General features: G+C 53.5%; 3 protein-coding genes across 20 annotated transcripts; 1 reads left to right on the forward strand and 2 right to left on the reverse strand.

The window, feature by feature from the left end:
- Positions 1–6,845: 6,845 nt before the first annotated feature.
- ATXN7L3 (ataxin 7 like 3) lies at positions 6,846–14,944 on the forward strand. Of its 10 annotated transcripts, none has more exons than XM_037993262.2 (13): positions 6,846–7,301; positions 8,671–8,781; positions 9,071–9,203; positions 9,404–9,575; positions 9,752–9,849; positions 10,353–10,375; positions 10,661–10,727; positions 10,876–10,961; positions 11,272–11,340; positions 11,619–11,662; positions 11,908–11,979; positions 12,073–12,230; positions 12,334–14,944. In XM_037993262.2, the coding sequence occupies exons 2-13, from the start codon at positions 8,731–8,733 to the stop codon at positions 12,480–12,482; spliced, it is 1,122 nt and encodes a 373-aa protein (XP_037849190.1). In that variant the 5' UTR covers positions 6,846–7,301; positions 8,671–8,730; the 3' UTR covers positions 12,483–14,944. The 10 variants fall into 10 exon arrangements, with proteins under 10 accessions (XP_037849190.1, XP_037849192.1, XP_037849195.1 ...); XM_037993264.2 differs by having other exon boundaries at positions 6,847–7,301; positions 10,682–10,727; XM_037993267.2 differs by having other exon boundaries at positions 6,848–7,301; positions 10,933–10,961.
- Positions 14,945–15,015: 71 nt separating this feature from the next.
- Positions 15,016–15,835, reverse strand: LOC103243332 (uncharacterized). The gene is given in 4 exon segments (XM_037993279.2): positions 15,016–15,280; positions 15,282–15,426; positions 15,429–15,633; positions 15,733–15,835. Coding segments are annotated over 4 exon segments (618 nt in total). The 5' UTR covers positions 15,766–15,835; the 3' UTR covers positions 15,016–15,045.
- On the reverse strand, positions 15,016–20,101 carry TMUB2 (transmembrane and ubiquitin like domain containing 2). 9 transcript variants are annotated; one of them, XM_037993273.2, is made up of 4 exons: positions 19,963–20,101; positions 19,060–19,161; positions 17,477–18,043; positions 15,016–16,238 (listed from the first exon to the last, which is right to left on the reverse strand). In XM_037993273.2, exons 2-4 carry the CDS (start codon positions 19,065–19,067, stop codon positions 15,875–15,877), a joined length of 939 nt encoding a protein of 312 aa, XP_037849201.2. In that variant the 5' UTR covers positions 19,068–19,161; positions 19,963–20,101; the 3' UTR covers positions 15,016–15,874. The 9 variants fall into 9 exon arrangements, with proteins under 9 accessions (XP_037849201.2, XP_037849204.2, XP_037849199.2 ...); XM_037993276.2 differs by having other exon boundaries at positions 17,477–18,130; XM_037993271.2 differs by lacking the exon at positions 19,963–20,101 and adding an exon at positions 19,328–19,928.
- Between the last annotated feature and the right edge of the window lie 6,338 nt (positions 20,102–26,439).

Genomic DNA, 26,439 nt, shown 5'->3' on the forward strand with positions numbered 1-26,439 from the left:
AACCTTTTAAAAATGGTCTTGATGTGTGTGGAAGAGAGAATGTGTATGTGTGTTCCTGTACATAGCATGGGTGCAGCTGTGGATGTGTGCAAAAGAGAGTGTGTGTGTGTGTGTGTAAGGGGGTCTGTCCTAGAGCCCACATCAGTTTGTTGTGAATCTGGAAAAAGGGTCGGTGAGAGCCGGGAGATGTTGACTCTGGTGGGAGCGGACTGAGGCTACCCCATTCTCCACATCCTCTGTTTTGCCCAGTCTCTGATTCCATTGGGGGAGTGTGCTGAAGCCACTCTAGGATGCTTCCCAGACCAGGCTCCCTCCGCCAGGGTCACATGCATCTGAGCTGCTGGTCTCCATTGTCCAGCAGGAAGGCTTCTGGAAAGCCAGGCAAGATGGTGTGAAGCTTAAAGCTTGTATTTGGTGGAAAAGGCCTTCCCTGCTCATCTGAGGGGCCAAGCCTGGCCACCCTAGGCTCAGAACCTGGGCTTCAAGAAATGTGCTGGGAGGTCCTATCTTACACATCCCTCCAGCTTTCCTTAAATCCTCCCACCACCCCCTATTTCCTTTAATTTCTCAGGTCTGCTCCCTCCTCCCCCAACCCCACAGCTGGGCAAGAAGTCTGCAAAAGCTGCTTCTCAGCTGTCTCTAACTCTTCCCAGCCATTTCCCAAATTTTTTGGTACCTTATTCCTCTTAATAAGCCAAGTCACCTTATATCTGTAGCTCTTACTTTTTTGTTGACTAAATTTGGAGGGTTCTTTCTTTTTATGATCATGTCAATGACCTATTAAATTGGGGCTTGGTGCTTTTCCACCTTCCCCCTCTGAATGAAAGCCAAGGAATGGGGGAAGAGCGGGAACTTTGCCGCAGAAGTGGGGCAGGAATGGTGAAAGGCCCTGGCCCCAGAGAGGCTGGTGGGTCCCTCTCCCAAAGGCAGGCAGACAGTCTCTGCTTCGCCTTGGACCTTGGTGCTGGGGGTGGGGAGGTCTTGGGGGTTACTCCCCACTCCCATTCCCCTTCCTTTGTCCTAATCCTGGAATTAAGTAAAGGGGTTTATAGGTTCTATTTCTTCCCAAGAGCCCTGCAAAGAACCCCAGTCTCCTATTTGGCTGCCCTACACTGTTGTGTTTCAGTGGAATGTATTTTCATTTAAAAACAACTTTCAATGGGGCCCTTTTTTTTTTTCCTGTTTTAAAAATTGAACAATTCTTACAGTACAAACAGGACTGTCAGGGTGGGGGTGTTGGTGCTGTAAGAGGTCACTCTTGAGTGCATTTTGGCACTGGGATGGGATGGCTGGGGTGGGAAGACCCCCGTCCCCGCCCCCAACTTTTTTTCTAATATTTAAAGAGTGTTTTGTAGGATTCAACAACAACTACAACTTGAATTTGTATCATGGGAGGTGGGAGGCAGTGGCTTAGAGGTGTCTGCCTATGCTTAAAGCCAACTGTGGAAGTTTTGTTTTCCCTTTTTTGTATAATAAAGTGAAAAACAAAGGTTTGACTGCTGTCTGGTCACTGGAATCAATGAAGGTGATGTAGTTCACAGGGGTGACCCAACAGGTTTGATCTATAAAAATGCTTGAAGTCAATTTGCCTTTTTTCCCTAGAACTATCTTCCTCTTCCCTGAAGATTCCATAGGTAACCTACATTCACATTGTTCTGTGCTACTGTTCTTGCCCTTTTCTCAATTCCATTTGTTCACCTCGGGTTGTCAGACCACTAAAGACTCTGAGAAGTTGGAGAACAAATGCATTTTCATCCAGAGTACGTGGTCTTGGGGAATTGGAGGTGATGAGCTATTAGGGTCAAGGGTTTGCCCTGGACATGCAACCCTTCCTAGTGTAGGGCTTATCGTGCGGAGTTGAGGGAGCACTCTCCCACTCTGAGCCTTCAGCTCCACCCCGGGTTAAAGGTTAACGGTTAAGGATGACTTTCCTAAGACCATCTAGACCTCTGATGGGAAGCAGGCTGGGCTGGGCTGAGACGACTTGCTCTCTGAGATTAAGGAAGACACCATTCCCCGTGCAGGCCTTGGCTGGGTTCCTGGAACCTCAAAGGGCTGCAGAGCCAGGTCCCGTCCAAGAACTCTCTCCCAGCCCTCACCCCTATCCTATACTGGCCAAACTTCTAAAAAGCTTGTTGCGCCTCTTGGCCTCCAACTTACCAACATCCCTTGAGGCTCCTTGCTAAGGTCACCAACATGTTCATTACATCTGGTGAACACTTGTCTGTCTTTCGCCTTCTTGATCTACTCTGCTGGTGTCAGCTCTTCCTCATTTTATCCCAGGTGTTCATGTCTCTCCCTTCAACCTCCCATTATCGCCAATATGCAACCATTCTGAAGGGTGGTGCCGACAGAGACTGCTCTTCCAAGCTGCAGACCTGTGTAGACACCCTTGCATCCTCTGGGATATCTTGCAGGCATCTCATACCTCAAGACCCGAAATGATTACCAAACGCTTAGTCGTTCAACCTAGAAAGCAGAATATTGGCCTTGACTTCTCTCTCCCTTTCACCTCCAGGTTCAATCACCTAGACCTCTCCATTCCACTTCCTAAAGCTGTCTCAAATCTGTCCACCCCTCCCACAGGGTGACTCCCACAGCTGCCACGCCCATCCTATTTAAGGCCACCATTATTGTTCAACTTCTGCAAAGACCTCCTAAAGCTGATCTTCCTGCTTGCACTCTCGCCCCCTACAGCCCACTCTTCACATGGCAGCCAAAGTTATCTCAGAAATAAATCTGATTATTTCTGTACTGAAAATTTACCATGTCTTACCATGGCCTTACAAGGTTTGGCCCCTGCATTCCTTCTCTTATCTTCGCTCACCCTGCTCTTCCTAACCACTCACAGTGATCCAGCCAAGTGATCTCTTTTGTTCCTCAAACACGCCTACCCGTGGGATCTTGGCACCTGTTCTCTCTGCCCAGAATGGCTATTCCTCCAACTCTACACATACCTGATGTTTTTTTCATCCTTTAGGCCTCAACTCACATGTCCTCTCTCAGCGAAGCCTTTCCCAACCACCTGCTCTAGAGAGGCATCCTCCATCTTCTTGTTTATGTATTATCTATCTCACCAAGTAGAAGACACCTTATCTGCTTGTTCATTAATCTCAGCACCTGAAACTGCCTGATATACATTCGACACCCAAGAAAGATTTGTTTTTTGTTTTGTTTTGTTTTGAGACAGAGTCTCGCTCTGTTGCCCAGGCTGGAGTGCAGTGGCCGGATCTCAGCTCACTGCAAGCTCCGTCTCCCAGGTTCACGCCATTCTCCTGCCTCAGCCTCCCGAGTAGCTGGGACTACAGGCGCCCGCCACCTCGCCTGGCTAGTTTTTCGTATTTTTTAGTAGAGATGGGGTTTCACCGTGTCAGCCAGGATGGTCTCGATCTCCTGACCTCACGATCCACCCGTCTCGGCCTCCCAAAGTGCTGGGATTACAGGCTTGAGCCACTGCGCCTGACCGAAAGATTTGTTGAGTGGGTGAATAAGTCTGGCCCACAAGGCCCTAGGGGATCTGCTGCCCCTGTTAGTCCTGCCCTGGCTCTAGCCACACTGGCCATTCATGTCTCGAACATAACATGCTCTGTCCCAGGGTCTATGTGTTCTCTCTGCCTAGTTAATTCAGGGCTCCACTTAAAAGACCACTTCCTTCCCTGAGCTCCTGAGAAAAAGGGTCTCCACACTATATGTTTCTTCAGCAGCCTGAATGCCTTCACACTCAGGCCTTATTTCCTTCCCATCAGGCCTTGCTAGGCTGTAAGCCACGCTAGGACAAGGTTTGTGTGTCTCTCTTGCTTGCTGCTATAACCCCAGGGTCTCACCCAGAGTCAGGACCAGCTCAGGCCTTAGTGTTTATGAACTGGTGCTAACAGTGAAGACTGGTACGTGCCCAAAGAGGTCTCCACCACAGAGCAGCCCAGGCGAAGCACAGAATGAACAGTACAGTCTAGTTGTACAGAAGTTTGGTATGAGGATGGCCACGGGTGCGGATATGAGGAAAGATTTAGGTCAACAGGGAGAAGCCAGGAGGATTTTCTGGCCATGGCGCAAATTCCTTAGGGCAGAATGTACTGGGCATATTTAGGTAAGAAACAGATCAGCACCACTGGCGGGAAGAATTCCTGAAAAGGAGGTGGGAGATAAGAGAAAAAGAAGGCTGAGGCTATGTTGCTGAAGTTCCTGAAAACCTAGCTTACTTCTCTGTGCCAGATCTAAGTTCAATCACCTTTCGGGTCTCCATCAGCTGATCCCACAGAAACCTCAATATATCCCAGAGTGAAGTCATCCTGTGTCCTCCCATGTCCTCCCCTGAGTTCCCCATCCTAGTTAAAGGTGTTTTTGAGACCTCCCTCTCCTTTCCTCCACACACCCCAATCAGTAACAAAAACCTACTGCTTTTGGCGAAGCCCAGTGGCTCATGCCGGTAATCCCAGCATTCGGGAGGCTGAGGCAGGTGGATTTCCTAAGGTCAGAAGTTCGAGACCAGCCTGGACAACATGGTGAAACCCTGTCTCTACTAAAAATATAAAACAAAAATTAGCTGAGCAAGGTGGCATGTGCCCGTAATCCCAGCTATTAGGGAGGCTGAGGCATGAGAATCACTTGAACCCGGGAGGCAGAAGTTGCAGTGTGCTGAGATCACACCACTGCACTCCAGCCTGAGTGACAGAGCAAAACGCTAAAAAAACAAAACAAAACAAAACAAAAAAACCTACTGCTTCTAAGTTATTCTCCAGACCAAACTCCAGCATGATCTACTAAATATATAAGTCTGGTGAATGATTCCCCTTGAGGATTCCTTGTGGCTTACAGGTGAAACTTTCAACACCTACTTGCTTTGTCCTGTATGATCCAGCCTGCTCACCTCCAGCTATTCTGCCACCCAGTCCTCTGTTCCAACTTGATCCAGGCTTCTGAAGCTTCCGGTTGGGGATATCCAATGCTTTCTTAGCCTACCTTCACCTGGTTCATCTCCCCCTACAAGAAGTTTTTCTTTTTCTTCTTTTTTTGTTTTGTTTTGTTTTGTTTTGAGACAGCGTCTCGCTCTGTCACCCAGGCTGGAGTGTAGTGGTGCAATCTCAGCTCACTGCAACCTCCGCCTCCCGGGTTCAAGCAATTCTCCTGCCTCAGCCTCCTGAGTAGCTGGGATTACAGGAGCACGCCACCACACTCAGCTAATTTTTGCATTTTTGCAGGCTGGTCTTAAGCTCCTGGCCTCCCAAAGTGCTGGAATTACAGGCCTGGGCCACCCCGCCCGACCCAAGATTTTCTTGACCAACTCTCTTATATTATTTGATGTCTCCTTCTGGCTACCTCTGTTCTCTATCTCTCTGCTGTTTTCGTCACACTCTTTTGCAATTATTATCCTACCTTTCTATCCCACAAGACAGTGAACTTCTTGAATAAGCACAACTGTCTTATATCATCTTTTGGCCCAGCACCTGGAGCACCGTAAGAATAACAGCTAAGATTTACCAAGCACTTACACAGAGCTAAGAGTTTCACATGCACTGACTTGTTAATCACTACAGCAACGCAATGAGATAGGACTATCATTATGCCCACTGACAACAGAGGAAACTGAGGCAGAGGAAACTCATTTGCTAGGTCCAACGATTTAAATTCAAATCAGACGCCTGATCTTAACTACTCTGGAATATCGCCTCAATAAATGTTTGCTGTTTCTCAGGAGAAATCGGTGAGAATAAAATAAATATTTGCGGAAAACTAAAAACCAAAGATGGCTCCAAGTATGTGATTTCAGACTATCCTCCTTTTTAATCTTATCTCTTGAGGGGAGAGGGCTGTCACACAACCGTTCCAGGACAGCAGACACAGAGTAACCGAGATCAAAGCGCCAATCCAGCCATCCACCGCGGCTGGGAAAAGGCCCGCTCCTTCCTAAAGAGGGACTGAGAGCGTGAGCATAGGGACACTCTGCACCCAGGAGAAAAGCACTGGGTCGGGGGAAGGATCTGGCCAGTGCCAGGCAGGCTGTCTTGAGGGGTGGGGGGTCCAGCGTGGGTTCCGGAAGCAGGAAAGGCGAGCAGGTGTGGGATCTAAATTAGGATGAGGGGCGGGGAGGGCGCTCCGCGCAGAAGGGCGCAGCTTGGCCTCCGACCTCAGCAGCGGACCCTCATCTCGGCCGCTTGTTGGTCCGCAGGCCTGGCGTGGGCTGAGACCCGCCCAGAAACCAGGAGAACTGAGGCGCGGGCGAGCCCCTTCGGTTCTACGGGCTTTCCGCCCCGAGGTCCTAACTGCGCCCCACTTCAAGTCTGGCCTCTTCACAGAAGTGGCTGCACGGCTCGGGGTAAAGGGGGGAGCGGAGGGTGGGAGGGACAGAGCGGGGAGCCCCGCGGGAAGGGCGGGGAAGCCTGGGCCGGAAGGCGTCCCAGGATCGGCTGGGAGCCGGCGCTCTCTTTCGACGCCACCCGCTGCCCCCGCCCCCGAGCCGGCCGGGACGGCACAATGTCTCCGCCCCCAGCGCACCGCGCACCTCACCTTGAACGCCGCCCCACCCACCCCCATCTTATTGGGCCTCCCGGGCCGAGGCCTCTCGGCGATTGGTCGGGGAGATCCGCGAAGGCCCCGCCCATTTCCCCGCCCCCGTCCCCGTCCGCCGGTACTTTGGACGGCGGCGTGGCGCCCCTCCTCCCCTCCCGGTCCCCGCCCCCTGGAGCAAATGCTGCCGAGCTGCGGCCGCGGGGCAGATGCACGCGCTCGGGCCCTTCTAGCAGGCGCGAGCAGTCGCTGGGCGCGCGAAAGCGAAAGAAGGAAGAGGAAGGGAGGGGGAGGGCGGGGTGTTGGGGAGGGGCGGGAGGAGGAAGAGGAGGAGGTTGGAGCGCGCTCGCGCTTGGCCTCGCGCCCGCGCGGAGGGAGGGGGAGAGGGGCGCGCGCGCGCACGCTCGCGTTCTCGCTCGCTCCATCCATCCATCCTCCGGTCGCGGCACACGCGCGCGCGCTCCGGGCTCGCGCCGCACCCCCCGCCCGGGAGAGGCGGGCTGGAGTGGGGGGCGGGGGGAGGGGCGCGCGGACGGCGCGCGGACTGCGCGCGGGCGGGGTGAGGTGAGGAGGAGGAGGCGGCGACGGGACAAGAAGGGAGGGGAAGGGGCCATGGCCGCCCGGTGAGGCGGCGAGGCGGGGGGGCGGCCCGACCCCCCGGCCCCGGGCCCTGGGCCCCGGGGAGAGGCGAGGACGGACCGACGGACATGGGGCTCCGGAGCAGCCGCCGCCGCCGCCGCCGCCGGAGGACGCGGCCCTGAGAGGCCGCCGGGCCCCGGCGCGGCCCCCCGGGCGGGGTGAGTACGGGACGGAGACGGGGACGGGGGAGGGGCCTGCGGGGGGCGGGGGGCGGGGCCCGAGGCGGGGCTTGGGCCCCCTCCCCCCAGGTCTGGGTCAGCGCCCCTTCCCCTCCCCCCGGGCCGACGCGGAAACGCCCGGCTTCCCCCAGCTTCCCGGCCGGGCCGGGGCCCCCAGCTCTCCCCCGTCTGGGTCCCCCTTGGGCGGGGCAGGGCCGGCCGGGGAGGGGGCGCGGGGCCTTTGTTAGGGAGCCAGGCCCCAGCCCCCGGGACAATAGAGACACCCTCCTGGACTCCTCTCCCCGGCCGGCCGGGGCTGCTGGCGGGCGGGGAAGGAGAGGGGCCGGGACGCGTCCCACTCTGTCCACTCTCTGGGGGTCGGTCTGTCCCGGCCCGGTGCCGGCCCCGGCGGCTCGGCTCTCCTCCCCCCAGTCGGTATGATGCAGCAGCAGTGCCGCAGGGACGGGGGAAGAGCCGAGGCCCGGCCTCCTACCCTTCCCAGTGCCCCCGGCTCATTCGTCAGTCCCCACCCCACTCTAGGCCGGCGGCTCCTGAAACTCGTACCCACCGTTCCGAGGGGCCCTGGGCTGTGGGTGCTGTGTCTCAATCCTTGGGTGGGGGTTCCTGGACTTTGGGGCTCTTGGAGAGACTTCCGGGCTGGTCCTGAGGGAGGGCGGGTGGTTATTTAAAGGAAGAACAGGTAAGGGGAGTGCCCGTTCCTGGCGTGCCACCCCACCGGGCACCCCCACCCCCCCGCCCCGCCGCTCCTGCTCATGGTGGCTAGAAATGTCCCTTAGCTCTAGGCTCCTGTGAGCTCTGCTTCCCTCGTGGAGTGGCAGGCTGATTTCAAGGGAAGGCAGAGTGGGGTGAAGGTTGTAGGGTCCTAGGGCCATTTCTACTTCTGGTAGCAGTACCCCCCCAAGTGGACATCCTGGCTGAAAGCAGAGGTGACTCTGAGGAGAGTCTTTAGGGAAGGCGGGGGGGTGTATTTAGGAGTCTGTGCAGTTCTTTGCCACACCCTGTGGGTTTGCTTTGAGGCCTTGGAGTTCCTTCTCCTCCCCCTGCTGCATTGCACCATGGGTATCAAAGAGGGGTTTGAGTTTTGGGGACCTAGGGTGAGCTGCTGCCTCCTATAGACCCAGACTCTGATTGGCAGTGGAGTCCAGGGCCTGAGCTCAGGCCTGGGAAAGACTAGGCCCCCTTTAGGTTTCAGGCCCTGAAGGACCATCCAGACTTAGTGAGCCTGGGCCTTGGGGAGGGAGAGACCCTGATGCCAGGACTGAGCTCTGGGCAGCGAAGTGGGAGGGAAGGTGGCCGCCTTCAGAGGTGCCTTGGACTCACAACAACACCCCCACCCCCGTGTGTGCAGCCGTGTTGCCGCCCGCTGTGCTATGAGCAGTCAGAGCGCCGTCTCCACAAGAGTTTACAAATGAAAATGGAGGAAATGTCTTTGTCTGGCCTGGATAACAGCAAACTAGAGGTGAGGGCTCCCCCACGTGTGCCTCCAGTTCTTTCTCTTGATGTCTCTACGTCGCTATATCTGGCATCCACACCAAAGAGGAATTTGGGTAGTCAGCCTTGTTCCTTAAAGGGAATAGCCAGCTGAAAAGGCCAAGGATCCAGGAAGAAGAAGGAACACGAAGTCAAGATGGGGAAAATGGCAAAGAAAGCGTGATTTTTGGCTGGGGCCAGTTGGCAGCAGATTTGGTTGGTGAGAGTCCAGGGGGCTGTGACTCTTGTGACCGTAGATGTTCTCCCCTGGGGCCCAGGCCATCGCTCAGGAGATATATGCGGACCTGGTCGAGGATTCTTGTTTGGGATTCTGCTTTGAGGTACACCGGGCTGTCAAGTGTGGCTACTTCTTCCTGGACGACACGGACCCTGATAGCATGAAGGATTTTGGTGAGCTTCAGGGTGAAGGAGCAGCAGTCCAGCCCTTCCCTGGGACCGTTTGGAGTTTCCTTCTCTGGAAACTGTGCTAGATGTAGCATCTGGAGCTCCTGTGAGCCGGGGGAGGGATTGAAGAGGCCATGGGACCCCAGGTGGGAACAAGAGGAGAGGGTCCCCTGCCCACCCTGATCGCCAGCCTCTCCTGTCCCCAGAGATCGTGGACCAGCCGGGGTTGGACATCTTTGGACAGGTTTTCAACCAGTGGAAGAGCAAGGAGTGTGTTTGCCCCAATTGCAGTCGCAGCATTGCCGCCTCCCGCTTTGCTCCCCATCTGGAGAAGTGCCTGGGAATGGGTCGGAACAGCAGCCGAATCGCCAACCGCCGGTGAGAGAACCAGAGCTGCCCATTCTCTGCAGCCTGTGCCATGGTGTAGTACCCCGGGGGCATTAGGAGGGTACAGAGAGTGGGTTTTACTTGGCCCCAGATACCCCACGTGTCTCTGAAGTTGGGGGCAGAGCGGGGTGACCCCCTTGACCCTTTCTCTTCCCTCCCTTTGGCAGGATTGCCAATAGCAACAACATGAATAAGTCTGAGAGTGACCAAGAGGATAATGATGACATCAATGACAACGACTGGTCTTATGGCTCGGAAAAGAAAGGTGCTTGGGGATCTGGGGAAACTTGGGGAGCATTGGGATGAGGTGGGAAGCAGAAATTGGGTATAAAGTGGTCACAAGTTGTTGTCTTGAATGATGAAGAGAGAGTATAGTTGTGCGGTTTCCCTTTTTCTTTTTTTTTTTTTGAGACGGAATCTCGCTCTGTTGCCCAGGATGGGGTGCAGTGGCGCAATCTTGGCTCACTGCAACCTCTGTCTCCCGGGTTCAAGTGATTCTCCTGTCTCAGCCTCCTGAGTAGCCAGGATTACAGGTGTGCGCTACCACGGCCAGCTAATTTTTTTGTTTTTAGTAGAGATGGGGTTACACCATATTGGCCAGGATGGTCTTAATCTCCTGACCTCATGATCCGCCTGCCCGGGCCTCCCAAAGTGCTGGGATTATAGGCGTGAGCCACCGCGCCCAGCCTATTGTACAGTTTTCTTGAGATGCTTTTAGATTGAGTACCTAACGGAAACCCTGCTCTTTATGCTTTTGTTCCCCCTCAGCCAAGAAGAGGAAATCAGACAAGGTGAGAGCCGGGGCAAGCATTGGGGAATTAATGGGCAAAGGACAGATACCCTCCCCTTTGGGCAGGGAGTCCTCAAGTGTCTTGACTCAAGGCTGAGGTCATTGGGGGCTTGAGGGTGTCTGTGGTGGGCGGGTGGGGTGTGGGAATGGAGGGTGGGGGAGGGCACATGGGTAGACAGGCCTCCTACTGGGGAGGAAGAGTAGGAATTTGAGGATGCTGCTTTGTCAAATCTTTTTTCCTTCCCTGGGTTCTCGGCTCCCCCTTATCGTTACCCTTTCCCCAAAGCTATGGTATCTCCCATTCCAGAACCCCAATTCCCCTCGAAGATCCAAGTCTTTAAAACACAAAAATGGTAAGTGGGGCCGGAGCAATGGGAACGCTTCTAGCTGCATCTTCTGGGACTCATTGCCGGGGGGTGGAGGTGGGGCCCGGGGATAGGGGAATTGAGGGAGGGCCTGTGATCCTTCTGTCACCCCCACTTCCTCTCTGGTTATTTTCAGGGTTCTCTGTCTGTACCTCTGCATCAAACACCCTTCCCCTTCTTTTTTCTTCTTCAGGGGAACTTAGCAATTCGGATCCTTTTAAGGTGAGTATGGGCCGCCCCTCGCGCTTGCTCTCGTCCTGGTTGTGAGGTGGTAGGGATTTGGACAAGTAGGGATCAGAATGCTGACAGCCAGAGGCACTGATGAGCTATTTGGATCTTATATATTTATGTTCTTTCTGAGTCCCACCCCTTATCCATAGGCAGGTGAGATGAGAGAAATCACTTGGAAAACGGCAGGGTTGTCCTAAAGCCTCTCACTTAGAAAGGCACCAGAGGGACTGATTCTCGCTTCCCCCCGGCCCCTGTCTCTTCTCTGCCCCATCTCTAACCTGTACCTCTGGTTCTCCTGCAGTATAACAATTCAACTGGGATCAGCTATGAGACCCTGGGGCCAGAGGAGCTTCGCAGCCTGCTAACCACGGTGAGGGGGACCGGCAAGGGAGAAGGCCCTTGGGAGTGGGCTGGAGCCATAGGCAGTGGTCAAGGCCCGGGAGGAAGCTGGTGACATAGCAGTCAGGGCCGTATTTGTTCTCTCTCTCTGGAATTAGGTTTCCTGGCCCATAGTGTCCTGGGACTGTCTGCTCTGGACACCTTGGGGCCATCTCTGCTTGTGCTTTCTAGCATTTATACAGAAGGGAACATCTAGCATCTAGAGTAGGTTCCCTCCATCCCTCCTTTCAGCTTATATTCCTCTTCCAGCAATGTGGGGTGATTTCTGAACACACCAAGAAGATGTGCACAAGGTGAGCACAGAACCTAGAAAGGGGGCCAGGGGCCTCCTGCACACTCACCATGGGCATGGGTCGGACTTGAGCAATGGGGCTTCTGCCCTTCCCCTTCCCTCTTCTAATGATCAGGCCTACGGCCACAGTCTGGGGACGAATCTGCTCTCATCCCTTCCCTGTCTGTGCCTGTGGCTCCTGCCTTGCCGAGGGGAGGGGCTTTACCTGAGTTCCTCAGACCCCTCCTTGCCTTGCCTCACCACCAGGTCCCTACGCTGCCCACAGCACACAGATGAGCAGAGGCGAACCGTGCGGATTTATTTCCTCGGGCCCTCGGCGTAAGTGGCCCTACAGGAGGGGTGGGGGGTTATGACCAGTTAGGGCAATGATCGCTATCTCTAAAGCCCTTCTTTGGCTCATCCCCTTTCTAGCGTCCTTCCAGAGGTCGAGAGCTCCCTGGATAATGACAGCTTTGACATGACTGACAGCCAGGCCCTGATCAGCCGGCTTCAGTGGGATGGCTCCTCTGACCTCTCACCCTCTGATTCAGGCTCCTCCAAGACGAGTGAAAATCAGGGATGGGGTCTAGGTATGTGATACAGTTGGGCCCCAGGGGCTGTGCCCGAAGCCGTGGGAGTGCCACCTCTCCTGCCACAACCCTACTCTCATCCTTTGTGTCTCTTTCTCTACAGGTACCAACAGCTCTGAGTCACGGAAAACCAAGAAAAAGAAATCCCATCTGAGCCTGGTAGGGACTGCCTCCGGCCTAGGTTCCAACAAGAAGAAGAAGCCAAAGCCACCGGCACCCCCGACGCCCAGCATCTATGATGACATCAACTGACTTGGGTGCAAGGGATAGCCTTTGGCTGAGCAGAGCCCTCTCTCCTGACCCCCACCCAGGTGGCATAGCCTGGCAAATGGACGGCTGCTGGGGGTTGGGGCTTGGGAAGCTTGGTGGGCCAGGCAGGCAGAGGATCCAATTATGCGCCCCTGGGGGGTGTCAAAGTCCTCTGCAATGGAGCACGACTCCTCAGCGTGCAGGACTCAGACCTGGACATATTATGCCTTGGACATAAGTTTGGTGGGGAGGCGGTTTTCCTATTTATTCTGTGAGTTACTGGATGTCCAGCTAGGCCAGGGGCCTGACCTGGGCACTGTGCCAGGGCACTGCCTGCCCCCCACCCCAGGAACTGGACTAAGCCCTGCTGAGGGGCAATGTGGCGACCCGGGAGGCTGTGGGTTGGAAGCTGAGCCTGGAGGGGGCCTGCCTTGGCCGCCCTCAGCAATGTGAATGGGTCCGGTGCTTGGAGCTGAGGGGCAAGGCTGGGCATGTCCTGTCTGTGTGCAGAATCCTATCAAATGCCCCCAGTCCCAGGGGTAGGCAGGCACAGAGTGCTGTCTGCTGAGGTGGGCGTCCAGAACTGCCGCCACCTTCCCTGCCCCTCACAGGGGCAGCCCTTTCCCCTCAGTCCCCATGGGCCTCCTTGGCAGCAGGAGCTGTCCTTTTGTTGTTGGGTGCCAGGAAAGGGCCTCCAGCCTCTACAGCTTCAAGGAATGGGAAAGGGAGGGTAGGAAGAGGGAGAAGTGTCAGAATTCCTCCCCCTGTCTCTCCTCCCTGACCCAGGGCTGGTGAGGAGTGGGGCCCCAAGGTGAGAGGGAACGGTGCTGCTTTATTTGAAATGTTTTCTTACCTCATTCCCTGCCCCAGGAAGGGACCCAGCCTCACCCTCCTGGGGTGGCCCCGTGTTCCTCCTGCCCATCCTGCCCCACTGCCCTACCGGGGCAGCCCAGGTTCCCAACTGCTGCTTCCACCCCCTTCACCTTGACCGGCTTCAGTTTCTCGGCGCTCCTGCCTCCAAAGCCTGCCCTGTTTCCCTTCCTTAGCGCTTTTAAGTTATTTATTCTGTACTTGTGGTTTGGGGCTCTGAGGAAAATCCTAATCTCGTGCCTCTCCCCCTTTGCTAGGAGTCGGGTGGGAAGAGAGGGTGGCCTCTGTGCTCCGGGTTGTCAGTGGAGGGGAAGGGGTGTCATTGCCCCTCTCTGGGACTGTCATGCCAGTGTGCCCACCTGCCTGGTCTACATCCTGAAGAGATGTACTGTCCCCCCTCCATGCGGGCACCACCACTCCCAGGAGCCAAGCTGGAGGACTGCGACCTGGGCTGGGAGCAGAGCTGACTGACACGGGTGGAGGTGACCCTGAGCCAAGTTCTCTGGCACTTCCTGGACATGTCCCCTGCCCTCTTCCCAAGAGGAGCCATCCCACATTTGGGTAGCTAGTACCCAGGACTGGTTGGACTGATCGGGTTAGGGACCCTAGAGGGTTAAGGGAACAAGAGATGGGGCTGCAGTGCCCTGTCTGGAACTCCGCTCTCCCCCTGGGGTGGTTCTGATTGTGGCTCATGCCTGGTTGCAAATTGGTTTTTAACCCACAAATTGTGATTATTTTTTAAAAAGCCAAACATTTTGGCAGGAGTTAGAATAAATCCTGGGGCCTGGGCTCCTCCGTTCTTGGCCCTCCGTAGCCTTCTCCCTCCGAGGGGAGGCCGGAGGGAGAGGAGGATCTCAGCAGGCCTCCAGCCGCTTCCAGATGCAGTCTGGGGAGTGGGCTGAAGGTGAAGGGAGGAAGGCTGTGGGCCACTCTCCCTTCTGAGAGGCAGCTGCAGCTCAGGCCCTAATACACTCTTTGCCCTGTGGCTTCTCCCTTTTTCCCCCTTCTGGTTGGAGGAGGGAGAAGTGGGAAGTAGTTTGGGAACTGGTTTGTCCACATAAACTTCCCCATTGTTCCTTGGCCCGCCCTCAGGGCAGAGCCCCCTGCCCAGGCTGGGTAAGAGATGGGCTTGGTCCAGCAGGGACCCTGAGGGAACAAACCCTTTTCCTTCTGGGGAGAGAGTGCCCCCCTACCATGTAGTTGAACAGGGGCTAGGAGCTCCCCACTCCCCTCCCTTTAACAGCAGGCTGTGTGGGTTTCAATTCCCATCCTTCCCACCCCGGCTAGGTGTCGTCCGCCCTGTATCCTATCATGTGTCTGAGTGTGTGTGGGGGGGTTCTGTACTAATTTCCATGGCCGGTGGCTTTTCCTTCCATGCATCACTCCCCCCCGCATGCCCAGGGGCCACCCGCCTGGCATTACCGCATGCTGGGGTCATTGGGGGAGGGGGGTGGGGCTCACGCTGTCCTGTGGTCTTGAGATTTTTATTTTTGCATATGTAATCCATTCTGTACAGGTAGCTAACTTTGTAAACGCTGTGTATTCCCTCTGCCCCCATGGCTGCTGGTGTAAATAAACTGCATCTCCCGTTGGTAGCCCCGGCCTACCTACCCTCATTACCATGTTGCTGGGGGCAGTGCAGTCATTCTCTGTCACAGAAAGAGGCTCCAGGACCACAAAAGGGAACTTTATTCAGTCACAGACACTGACCCTCCAATAGCCCCAGAAGCAGGAGCCTAGGGCCCAGCGATCCATACCCAGTCCTTGGAATTGGGAAGGGTAGGACGCTGGCCAAGGGCCAGTACTGTCTCTTGCTTACAGCCTGAGGCCTACAGGAGCGGCAGCTGTGGCCTGGCCGCTCCCAATGCTGGGGGCTTGGCTTGGTGTCCTGTCCCCTTCCTGACTGAGCTCTATGAAGGACTCTTAAAAAAATAAAATGCAAGCAAAGTGCTTTGAAAGAAGGGAGGACACCCTATTCCTGCCAAGGGGTAGAGGGAGAAGGTGAAGGCAGCTAGGTGCCCTTAAGAGAAGGCTGGCGCAATCTTCATTCCCGCCTGTGTGATTTCAGTCTCAAAAGGTATTTGGCTGAGAAATGGAAGGATACTCCAGGATTCCTATGGAGGTGTGCTGGGGCCATGCTGAGCTGCCCAGGCAGGCAGCCCTGGGTGCTGGGGGCAGACATGCAGGACACTGGGAAGAGCGAGGACCACAGGTGGGAGGGAATCTCAGAGCCCAGGCTCCCCACTGAGCTTGGCCAGCAGCTTTGAACTCCTTCAGGAGGACCCTAAAAGTGAAGGAAGATGACATCCTCATTTCTACCTGAGTTGTGCTTGCACAGAAGGGACGTCTGTACTCCTATGGACGAGAAGGGGAGGCCCCGTACCTGCCTCCTGTGTCCTATGGAGGAGATTTCCATCACATCCTTTCCACCCCTCCCTCCCAGGCCCTTGGGCCCAGCTCTGGCCAGGAAAAGGGGGGAGGCCGTAAAGGAGGAAGACCATGCCTTTCATTTTCTTCCTATGTCCTTATCGTCCATACATCCCAAATACTAGGAAGCTGAAAAAGACGGTGACTCCCACCAGGGAGACAGTGGCAGGTGCTGTGAAGAATTGGCGGTAATTGATTCGGAAGTACCAGACCACACCCAATAGCACCACAAAGACAGGCACCATGAGGCTGCCCACATTGACACCAAGGCTGGGTGGCTCAGTGGCTGAGGGGGCCAAGGAGGCTGAGGGGCCTGGAACAGCTGACCCTGGGGGTGAGCGGTGGCAGTGAATCACACAGTTGTCAGTAATGTTCAGAGAACGCAGTGTGCAGGCTGGGTCCTGTAGCAGGCGGCCCTGGTAGATCAGTTTCATGTGGCTTTCTTGTCCAGGGAAGTATTTGCTGTAAGGATGAAAGGCATGGAAGGAAAGACAGAGGGTGAGGAATAAGAAAGCAAACAGGCCTGGACCAACAAAGGGGAGTGGGGAAAAATGAGAGGGTGGATTTTTTCTTCCCTCATCTTAATTTTATTTTTATTTATTTATTTATTTATTTATTTATTTATTTATTTATTTATTTATTTTGAGACAGAATCTTGCTCTGTCGCCCAGGCTGGAGTGCAGTGGCCGGATCTCAGCTCACTGCAAGCTCCGCCTCCCGGGTTCACGCCATTCTCCTGCCTCAGCCTCCCGAGTAGCTGGGACTACAGGTGCCCGCCACCTCGCCCGGCTAGTTTTTTTGTATTTTTTTAGTAGAGACGGGGTTTCACCGTGTTAGCCAGGATGGTCTCGATCTCCTGACCTCGTGATCCACCCGTCTCGGCCTCCCAAAGTGCTGGGATTACAGGCTTGAGCCACCGCGCCCGGCCTATTTTTATTTTTTTTTGAGACGGAGTCTCGCTCTGTTGCCAGGCTGGAGTGCAGTGGCGTGATCTTGGCTCACTACAACCTCCGCCTCCTGGGTTCAAGCAATTCTCCTGCTTCAGCCTCCCAAGTAGCTGGGACTACAGGAATGCGCCACCGCGCCCAGCTAATTTTTGTTTTTTGTTTTTTTTTTTTAGTAGAGACGGGGTTTCACCATTTTGGCCAGGATGGTCTTGATGTCTTGACCTTGTGATCTGCCCAAAGTGCTGGGATTACAGGCGTGAGCCACTGTGCCCAGCCTCCCTCATCTTTATCTGTAACTAATGAAGAGTGTATTTGTTTTGTTTTGTTTTTTGAGACTGAGTCTCACTCTGTCACCCAGGCTGGTGTGCAATGGTGCTATCTCAGCTCACTACAACCTCTGCCTCCCAGGTTCAAGCAATTCTCCTGCCTTAGCCTCCTGAGTAGCTGGGATTACAGGTGTGTGCCACCACGCCCAGCTAATTTTTTTACTATTAGTAGAGATGGGGTTTCACCATATTGGTCAGGCTGGTCTCAAACTCCTAACCTTGTGATGCACCCACCTCGGCCTCCCAAAGTGCTGGGAGCCACCGCACCCGGCCTGAGGGGTGTATTTCTAAGAAAGTATCTACCTGCCCTTAGTAGGGGCTGGATCTTATACTTTCCTGTAGCTCCTACGTCTGCAGCAGCCTCCTTAGAGGCAACCAAGGGCTGGGGGATGAGCACAAGCAGCTTCCCACTTCCCAGGCCACTCACCTCTTCAGGGCACCCACGGTATCCTCTGGCCTAGCCACAGCCAGCTCCTCGGTATCATTGAGGAATTTGAGCCGTACAGTGATGAGGCCAGGGCTGGGAGGGAGGCAGGTGCTATCCTCAGATCTCAGGGGGGCCTCTGGACTGCTGCTGTCTGCACCTGCTTGTCTTTTGGGCAGGCCTTGGATGTCAAGGAGATGCTCAAGGCTGGGTTCAATACCACCCCCAGCTCCAGCTTCCCCTGTGGAGTCTCCCCGACCTTCACCAGCCTCTTCAGACTTCTCATCATTACCCTCTGATGGATGGGGGAGTTCAGTTGGCTCAGGGTTGCCTTGGCCTGCCACCAGGTGGTCCACATGCCCCAGGTGGAGGACGGATGTGTCACCTGCTGACACAATGGCGCCCAGGAGCTGGTTGCTACCGCTGTCTGCTACGTAGGTAGAGAGCCAAGCTAGGACCAAGGCTAGAATCAGCACCACCACACCTGCCACCACCATCACCTCATTACCCACACCCTCAATGAGGGTGACATCAGAGAGCTCCATGGCCTGGCTGCCGGCAGGGTCCACGCTGCAGGAACAAAGGGGGACAGCATCAGCAGAGCCTGAGGGGTTGCAACCAGGTCTCTAGTTTGTTTAGGTTCTAACTGACCCAGCCCTGAAAAAAAAAAAGGAGTTCAGTGTTCTGTAGAAGGGGGCACAAACCTTCCTAATTCTGGCACCCCAATGCAAAGCTAAAGACCTATCGTACCCTTTGCCTCTATTGTGAAACTTTTCCTTTCAGGTTCTGTGACCTTCCTCTCTCACACTCCAACTTCCCAATGAGCGTGGATCAGCAGGAAAAGCCCACAGCCTTGCTGCTGCTGCTGCTGCTACTGTTGTTGCTTTTTTGGCGAATGAGGAAAAACCTTTGCTAAGGCCTGAGTTTCTCTAGGATTTCTATCACTTGGTCAAACAAATATGTCTCCTAAGCAGCCTCCAAAGTGGCTTCAGAGAGACCCAAGAGTCTGGAATCTTTTACTGCGGGGCCTGCTTAGAGGCACTGTTTAGCCAGCCCTGCCGGACTGTCTCATTTCAGCCTATTTCATTCCTGGTCACAGATCCAGGCTGCCAGATGTCAAGAGTCAAAGAAAACTGACCTACCATCAAAAGCAGAGTCAGACAACCTCAAACGAGCAACTCTGTAGGGGTCACGAGCAGACACTATGCAGCAGACATTATATGCCACCTCTGAAACTTCTGGCAAGCCCCGGGGAGCAACATGGGACAGACACCAGAAGCACCACCCTCCTGGGTCACCATGGGCCCACTCCTGCAATGACCACTCCCCACGTGGAAGTGATTTGAAAAAGATTCCATAACAACTCTCACAATCCATATCTCAGTCTCTCTTCTTTCACTGTGAAGGTTCTGCTGCTGCAGTTTCTTAGAAAGGCAGGAAGGGTCCCTGCTTGATCCCTGGAATACCTACTATGTCCTTTGGAGAATCTGCTGCTTTCACAGCTGTCCCTGGGCAAATCTAGTCTGGTGATTATCATTATCAGACTATTCTTACAGCACCTATAAAACTTCATTATACTTATCTACCTCTCCATCTCTCTATTAGACTCCTGGTAGACAAGGATCGTATGTATTTCTCTTGGTACTGAAGTGTCCAATATAATGCTCCAGTAGTTGCTCAAAGAATATCTGTGGAACACATCAACATCCTTATTTAATATACTGGCCCTGGAGTTACAAAAACAACAACTAATTATAACCCCAGTCTCGCGTCTTACTAGCTATATCACCTCAGACAACTTTCTCAGAGTCTCAGCTTTCTCATCAGTAAAATGGGGTTAAAAACAGTACCTACCTCATGAGGTTGTTTTGAAGATGACGTGAAATCATCGAAGCAAAATACTTAGCACAGTGCCTGGCACAGTGCAAATTGCAATTGCTCAATAAATGGTAGCAATTATTTATCACACCCACAACTAACCCCTGATGGCAAGAAGGTTAATGTCATGAACCATGATTTACAGAAAAGGAAACTGCGGCGAAGAAAGACGAAAACGGCTGGCACAGACACAGGGAACTCTCGTGGGGAGGGGCCCAGCAGGACCCCAGGTGTCCGGTCTGAGAGGTCTTTACTCTGTCCCTCAGCCTGTGATCTACCCTGTCCGTACCGTGACCCCACGGTGAGGAGGGGTCCCGCACCCTTTTTCTGAGGCGAAGGTTTCGCGTTTGGATGGTCCTATTCCCGCGGCGTTGGACTGGGGTCCATGGGCCCACCTGAACCGAAGGGCTGCCTGGCCCTGGCCTCCGTGATAAGCCCAGCTCTCCCGGCCCGTGAGGGGTAGGGTCGGCTAAGGGGGTCACAAACCGTCCACACCCCTCAAACTTCGGGGCGGGGCTGGGGAACTGGGGGCGGGGCTTGAGGACGCGCGGAGTCATGGGAAATTAAAGGGGGATTTGACCGGCACTGTGCCTGGATGGGGAAGTCCTCACCTGAAAAGGCCAGACTAAATGTTTTGACCTCGCCAGGACGGCCCCTGGACTCGTCTTTCCGTAGGGGTCGGGAAAAGGGCTGGCAATCTGCGATTCTGTTCAGGGTCCGGTCTCTTCCGGCTTCTCCCGGAAGCTGTTATACCAGGGACAGGAAGTCCCGCCTCCGCGCCTTGCACTGATGACGCAAAGCTACGTAAGGCGGGCTGACGTAAAAGGTATTCTTTAAATAAAAGGGACAGGTTTCTCAGCGGAAGGAGGGGCGGAGTCATTGTTGGCGGGATTGCGGTCCTCCCAGAGCGGGGCCACGCCTGGTGGGCGGGGACTTAGACAATCCGTGTGAGAGGCTGGGCCAGGGGGAGGAGTTAGCGGGGAGGTACTTGGGGAAAGGGGTGTGGCTTCGCGTCTGTGTAAGGTTGCCCGGGCTGGCGCCGCTGGGCAACGTTTCCCTTTCCAGCCTTGTTCTTCCGTCCTTGCTGTCTGCCTCCCGGGCTGATTGGATTTGTTACTGCTTTGCAACGCGCACCGAACTACAGGTTAGCGGGATTAGTAAGAACTCAGCTCTGGGCCATTCGGGAAGACAGATAAGGAGACGAGTTAGTCAACATCCAGTGCTTGAAGAGTGCGGCCCCAGGTAGCGTGGGACCCGGAGAAAGAAGGCGGGAAAGCATTTCAAAGAAGGCACAGATTCAGCGCAGGCCTAGGGCACAAAAAAGGGGAAAAGTCCAGCTTTCAAGAACTTATTCGGATTTTTGCAATTAAAATTTTTTCTTTTTTCTTTTTTGAGACGGAGTTCCGCTCTTGTTGCCCAGGCTGGAGTGCAATGGCGCGATCCCGGCTCACTGCAACCACCGCCCCCCGGGTTCAAGCGACTGTACTGCCTCAGCCTGCCGAGTAGCTGGGGTTATAGGCATGGACCACTACGCCCCGCTAATTTTGTATTTTTAGTAGAGACGGGGTTTCTTCCTGTTGGTCAGGTCAGGCTGGTCTCGAACTCCTTACCTCAGGTGATCCGCCCCCATCTTGGCCTCCCAAAGTGCTGGGATTACAGGCGTGAGCCACCGCGCTCGGCCGCAATTAAAATTTTTTCCCACCGCTTTGGGAGACAGAGATGGGAGGATCGCTTGAGCCCAGGAGTTCGAGGCTGCAGTGAGCTATGATCTGAGCCACTGCACTCCACCCGACAGCGAGGCCTTGTCTCAAAAAAAAGAAAAAAAAAAAAGCGCTGGAGTTTGAGGGTTTTGGAGAACTAATGATTAAAAGATAAATAATGCATACAGGGGCAAACATAAGCAAAAAGCTCGGTGGCTTGTACCAACTGAACACTGGCAGAAGTAACACTTAGATCAAGAAATAGATAATTAGGCCTGGCGCGGTGGCTTACACCTGTAATCCCAGCACTTTAGGAGGCCAAGGCAGGCTGATCATAAGGTCAGGAGTTCAACATGGTGAAATCTCTATAAAAATACAAAAATTAGCCGGGCGTGGTGGCGCACGCCTGTAATCGTAGCTACTCAGAAGCCTGAGGCAGGAGAATGGCTTGAACCTGGGAGGCGGAGGTTGCAGTGAGCTGAGATGGAGCCACTGCACTCCAGCCTGGGTGACAGAGCGAGACTGCATTTCAGGAAAAAAAAAAAAAAAAAAGAAAGAAAGAAATAGATAATTACCCCAGAACCTCCCCCTTCATACATTCTTCTAGCCATTAACCTCCAAAGAGTAGTCACTGTTCTGATGTCTGTCACCAGATATTAGTTTTTCTTGTTTTTGTACTTGCTATAAAAGGAATCCAACTGTGTATTCTCTTCAGTGTCTAGCTTCTTTTTTGTAAGTCCTTTCATTGTGGTAAAACAAACATAGCTGCTGGGCCCAGTGGCTCACGCCTGTAATCCCAGCAATTTGGGAGGCCGAGATGGGCGGATCATGAGGTCAAGAGATCGAGACCATCCTGGCTAACACGGTGAAACCCCGTCTCTACTAAAAATACAAAAAATAAGCCAGGCGTGGTGGTGGGCGCCTGTAGTCCCAGCTACTTGGGAGCTTGAGGCAGGAGAATGGCGTGAACCCGGGAGGCAGAACTTGCAGTGAGCTGAGATCGTGCCACTGCATTCCAGCCTGGGCGACAGAGTGACTCCATCTCAATAAATAAATAAATAAGTAAATAAATAAATAAACAAACATAGCTAGGCACGGTGGCATGCACCTGTAGTCCCAGCTACTCTGAAGGCTGACTCAGCAGGGTCACTTGAGCCCAGGAGTTAAAGGCCAGCCTGGGCAACACAGGGAGACCTCTATTTCTAAAGGTAAATATATACATATACATAATATAAAATGTACCATTTTAACTATTTTTAAGTTTACAATTCAGTGGCATTAAGTGCATTCACAAAGCCGGGCACAGTGGCTCATACTTGTAATCCCAGCACCTTGGGAGGCCGAGGCAGGAGGATCCCTTGAGCCAGGAGTTCAAGACCAGACTGGGCAATATGGTGAGACCCACATCTCTAAAAAAAAAAGTAATTAGCTGGGCATGGTGGCGTGTGCCTGTAGTCCCAGCGACTCAGGAGGCTGAAGTGGGATGATTGACCCTAAGAGGTTAAGGCTGCAGTGAGCCATAAGCCAGCTACTCAGGAGGCTGAGGTGGGAGGATTGCTTGACCCTAGGGTCAAGATTGCAGAGAGCTGTGATCGTGGCACTGTGCTCCAGCCTGGGAGATGGAGTGAGACTCCATCTCAAAATAAAAAAGGTAAAGGAAAATAGCTGAGCATGGTGGCTCAAAACTGTAATTCTAACACTTTGGGAGGCTGAGGTGGGAGGATCACTTGAGCCCAGGAATTTGAAACCAGCATAGGCAACATTGCGAGATGCTGTCTCTACAAAAAATTTAAAAATTAGCCAGGCCTGGTGGTGTGTGCCTGTAGCCCCAGCTACTTGGGAGGCTGAGGTGGAAGAATCATTGGAGCATAGGAGGTCAAGGCTACAGTGAGCTGTGATTGCGTCATTGCACTCCAGCCTGGCATAAAGACCCCGTTTCAATCAATCAATAAAAAGCACTCTAGGAGATCTTCCCAAGGCAGTACACATGCTGGTCACTTGGAATCCCTCCCTAGTTCTTTCCTGCCATGGGTAATATGGATTTGTCTAACCACTCCGACATGAGTTGTTGCAAGCAGTGCTGAGAGGAATATTCCCGTATGTAGCCTGCTTTTGTGTAACTGGGAACAGTGTTTAAGGAAGTGGCCAAATTGTCCCCAAAGAGGTGATTTGCCCACCAACAGGATTTGCACACCTGGCCTTGTACCCTGAATTTTTTTTTTTTTTTTTTTTTTGTGACAGAGTTTTACTCTGTCACCCAGGCTGGAGTGCAGTAGGAGATCACGGCTCACTGCAACCTCCGCCTCCCAGGTTCAGGTGATTCTCCTGCCTCAACCTACTGAATAGCTGGGACTACATGTGTGCACCACCACACCTGGCTAATTTTGTAGGGACAGGGTTTCACCATGTCGGCCAGGCTGGCCTCAGGTGATCCACCTGCCTCGGCCTCCAAAAGTGCTGGGATTATAGGCGTGAGCTACCATGCCTGTCCTAATTTTTGTATTTTTAGTAGAGAAGGGGTTTCACCATGTCAGCCAGGCTGGTCTTGAACTCCTGACCTCAGGCGATCCACCCGCCTCTGCCTCCCCAAGTGCTGGGATTATAGGCGTGAGCCACCGCACCCAAGTATTTTTCTTTTTTAACCGTATCTTTTGTAGTTGTAAATATATCAGAAAAGGCTGAGCTGGCTGTGGTCCGTCTGCTGTAAAGGGGTAGAAAGTTCAGCATTGCCTCTGAGAGTGAGGCTCCCAGCCTCCCTCTCTAGGGAGGAGTTCTTTTTCTTCTGTCAGGCCTTTTGGCTCTGTAAAACTAAAGCACAAATTTCATCCAGAAACGGGGTGTTGCATTCTACATAGCAAGGTAAAAAAAACTATCTTTGTGTTGATGAAATGGAATCCCACAGATAACAATTCTCCTGGAGGAGGGAAGGTTGGGCAACTGCAGCAGGAGGCTGACCCCAGGACTTTACATCCCTGTCTCCACTGTGTAACTCCAACTGGTAATGGGACTGGAGACCCCAGGATCCCTCAGCAAAAAAGACTGCTGACTAAGGAGAAGACTGCTGGGAGCCCCTCCCCAGTTCCCTCCTGTGATAGGTACTATAGATTCTGGGTCTGTGAGGGGATTTGTGTTTCTGTTATTTTTATTTATTTATTTATTTTGAGATGGGGTCTCACTCTGTCGCCCAGGCTGGAGTGCAGTGGCACAATCTCAGCTTGCTGTGACCTCAGCTCTCTGCGACCTCTGCTTCCTGGGCTCATGTGATCCTCCCACCTCAGCCTCCTGAGTAGCTGGGACCACCATCTGCACCACCACACCTGGCTAAGTATTTTGTGTTTTCTTTTTTTTTAATTTCTAGAGACAGGATCTTGTTATGTTGCCCAGGCTGGTCTCAAACTCTTGGACTCAAGTGATCTGCCCCGCCTTGGCCTCCCAAAGTGCTGGGATTACAGGCATGAGCCACCATGCTGGGCCTTTTTTTTTTCCCTCAGCCTCAGCAACATAGTGAGACCCGTGATGGTGCATGCCTGTAGTCCCAGCTACTTGGGAGGCTGAGTTGGGAGTATTGCTTGAGTGTAGGAGGTTGAGGCTGCAGTGAGCGGTGATCAAGCCACCACACTCCATCCTGGGCAACAGAGAGAGGCCCTGTCTCAAAAAAAAAAAAAAATTGTTTTCAGGACAGTGTCTCAATGTGTTGCCCAGGCTGGTCTCGAACTCCTGGGGTCCAGTGATCCTCCTGCCTCAGCCTCCCTTGTAGCTGGGACTACACAGCACCTGGCCCTTGTGTTTTTCTTGTAACATTTGCTCAATGCAGAAAACCTGAAAACCACAGAAGAGCACCGGGGGTGGGGAATGAATATGGAATGATGGGGACCTCTGTCACATTTAAACCAAACAATATCCGTACTTTCATTTCATGCACTAATCATTTATTTGCACTCATAAAAACTGGCTTGCTTTGAAAAGCTTCTTCCAAAAGCTGTATTGTGGTACTTTTGACTCTGGGACAAGAGGAAGAAGTTGGGGGATTCGGGCAGTTGGTGGCTGGGCCCTCAGAGACCATATGTGGTGACCACTGTTTAAGACACCATTCATCACTTGGGGACGGAGGGAGCACATAGATGGACCCCAGGCTCATGGATGTTCCTCCTTCCACAATCATTTACCAAAATACCCGTTCAAGAAATACAGTTCCAATCTCAGCCTAGTTGAGACAGACACAGGCACTTAAATAAGTACAAAGGAGGGCTCTGCAGAGACAGTGCTATTGGAACTGAGTCCTGAGGGCCAAATCAGCCTTGACCAGACCAGAAAATGTGGAAGAGTATTTCAAGCGGTGGGAATAACGCATGCAAAACCTGAAAGCAAAGAGGAGCAGGTCACATCCAGCAACTGGTGACTTGTTTACTAAGGCTGGAGATGAACCTTGGAAGGAAGAAGGGAAGTCAGAAGGCTAGATAATTTGGCAGAGGCTAGAGGCTCTGTTTTACTGAGTTGTTTTTGTTTTGTTTTGTTTTGTTTTGTTTTGTTTTTTGAGACGGCATTTCGCTCTTGTTGCCCAGGCTGGAATGCAATAGCGTGGTCTCGGCTTACTGCAACCTCCACCTCCCGGGTTCAAGCAATTCTCCTGTCTCAGCCTACTAAGTAGCTGGGACTACAGGGATGTGCCACCACGCCTGGCTAATTTTTTTTTTTTAATTTTTTTTTTTAATTTTATTTATTTATTTTTTTTGAGACGGAGTCTCGCTCTATCGCCCAGGCTGGAGTGCAGAGGCCGGATCTCAGCTCACTGCAAGCTCCACCTCCCGGGTTCATGCCATTCTCCTGCCTCAGCCTCCCGAGTAGCTGGGACTACAGGCGCCCGCCACCACGCCTGGCTAGTTTTTTTGTATTTTTTTAGTAGAGACGGGGTTTCACCGTGTTAGCCAGGATGGTCTCCATCTCCTGACCTCGTGATCCGCCCGTCTCGGCCTCCCAAAGCGCTGGGATAACAGGCTTGAGCCACCGTGCCCAGCCTTTTTTTTTTTTTTTTTTTTAAGACCGAGTCCCACTCTGTTGCCCAGGCTGGAGTACAGTAATGCGATCTTGGCTCACTGCAACCTCCGCCTCCCAGGTTCAAGTGATTCTCCTGCCTCAGCCTCCTGAGTAGCTGGAATTACAGGCGTCTGCCACCATGCCCGGCTAATTTTTGTATTTTTAGTAGAGACAGGGTTTCACCATGTTGGCCAGGCTGGTCAACACAGGAGGAGGAGGGAGGTAAAGGCCGAGTCTGGGAACAGGCCAGAGTCTGCAGCCCTTCCTGCTGGAGAGAGGGTCTGAAGCTCAGGTCCGGTTAGAGGTCAGCAGGTGTCTCAAGAAGCCCATGGAGGGATGAGGTGGACCAGGACA

The sequence above is a fragment of the Chlorocebus sabaeus genome, chromosome 16, assembly GCF_047675955.1.
Source record: "Chlorocebus sabaeus isolate Y175 chromosome 16, mChlSab1.0.hap1, whole genome shotgun sequence".
NCBI lineage: Eukaryota > Metazoa > Chordata > Mammalia > Primates > Cercopithecidae > Chlorocebus > Chlorocebus sabaeus.

Coding starts and splice junctions, on each gene's coding strand:
- TMUB2 (XM_037993271.2), bottom strand. CDS start 19,362: ATGATTTCACGTCATCTTCAAAACAACCTCATGAG. Junction 19,162..19,327: donor CTTCAAAACAACCTCATGAG/GTAGGTACTGTT, acceptor TGTGTTCCACAG/ATATTCTTTGAGCAACTACT. Junction 16,239..17,476: donor ACCGTGGGTGCCCTGAAGAG/GTGAGTGGCCTG, acceptor TCATCCTTACAG/CAAATACTTCCCTGGACAAG.
- ATXN7L3 (XM_008012437.3), top strand. CDS start 8,572: ATGCCAGGACTGAGCTCTGGGCAGCGAAGTGGGAGGGAAGGTGGCCGC. Junction 10,962..11,271: donor GCAATTCGGATCCTTTTAAG/GTGAGTATGGGC, acceptor GTTCTCCTGCAG/TATAACAATTCAACTGGGAT. Junction 11,341..11,618: donor TTCGCAGCCTGCTAACCACG/GTGAGGGGGACC, acceptor TTCCTCTTCCAG/CAATGTGGGGTGATTTCTGA.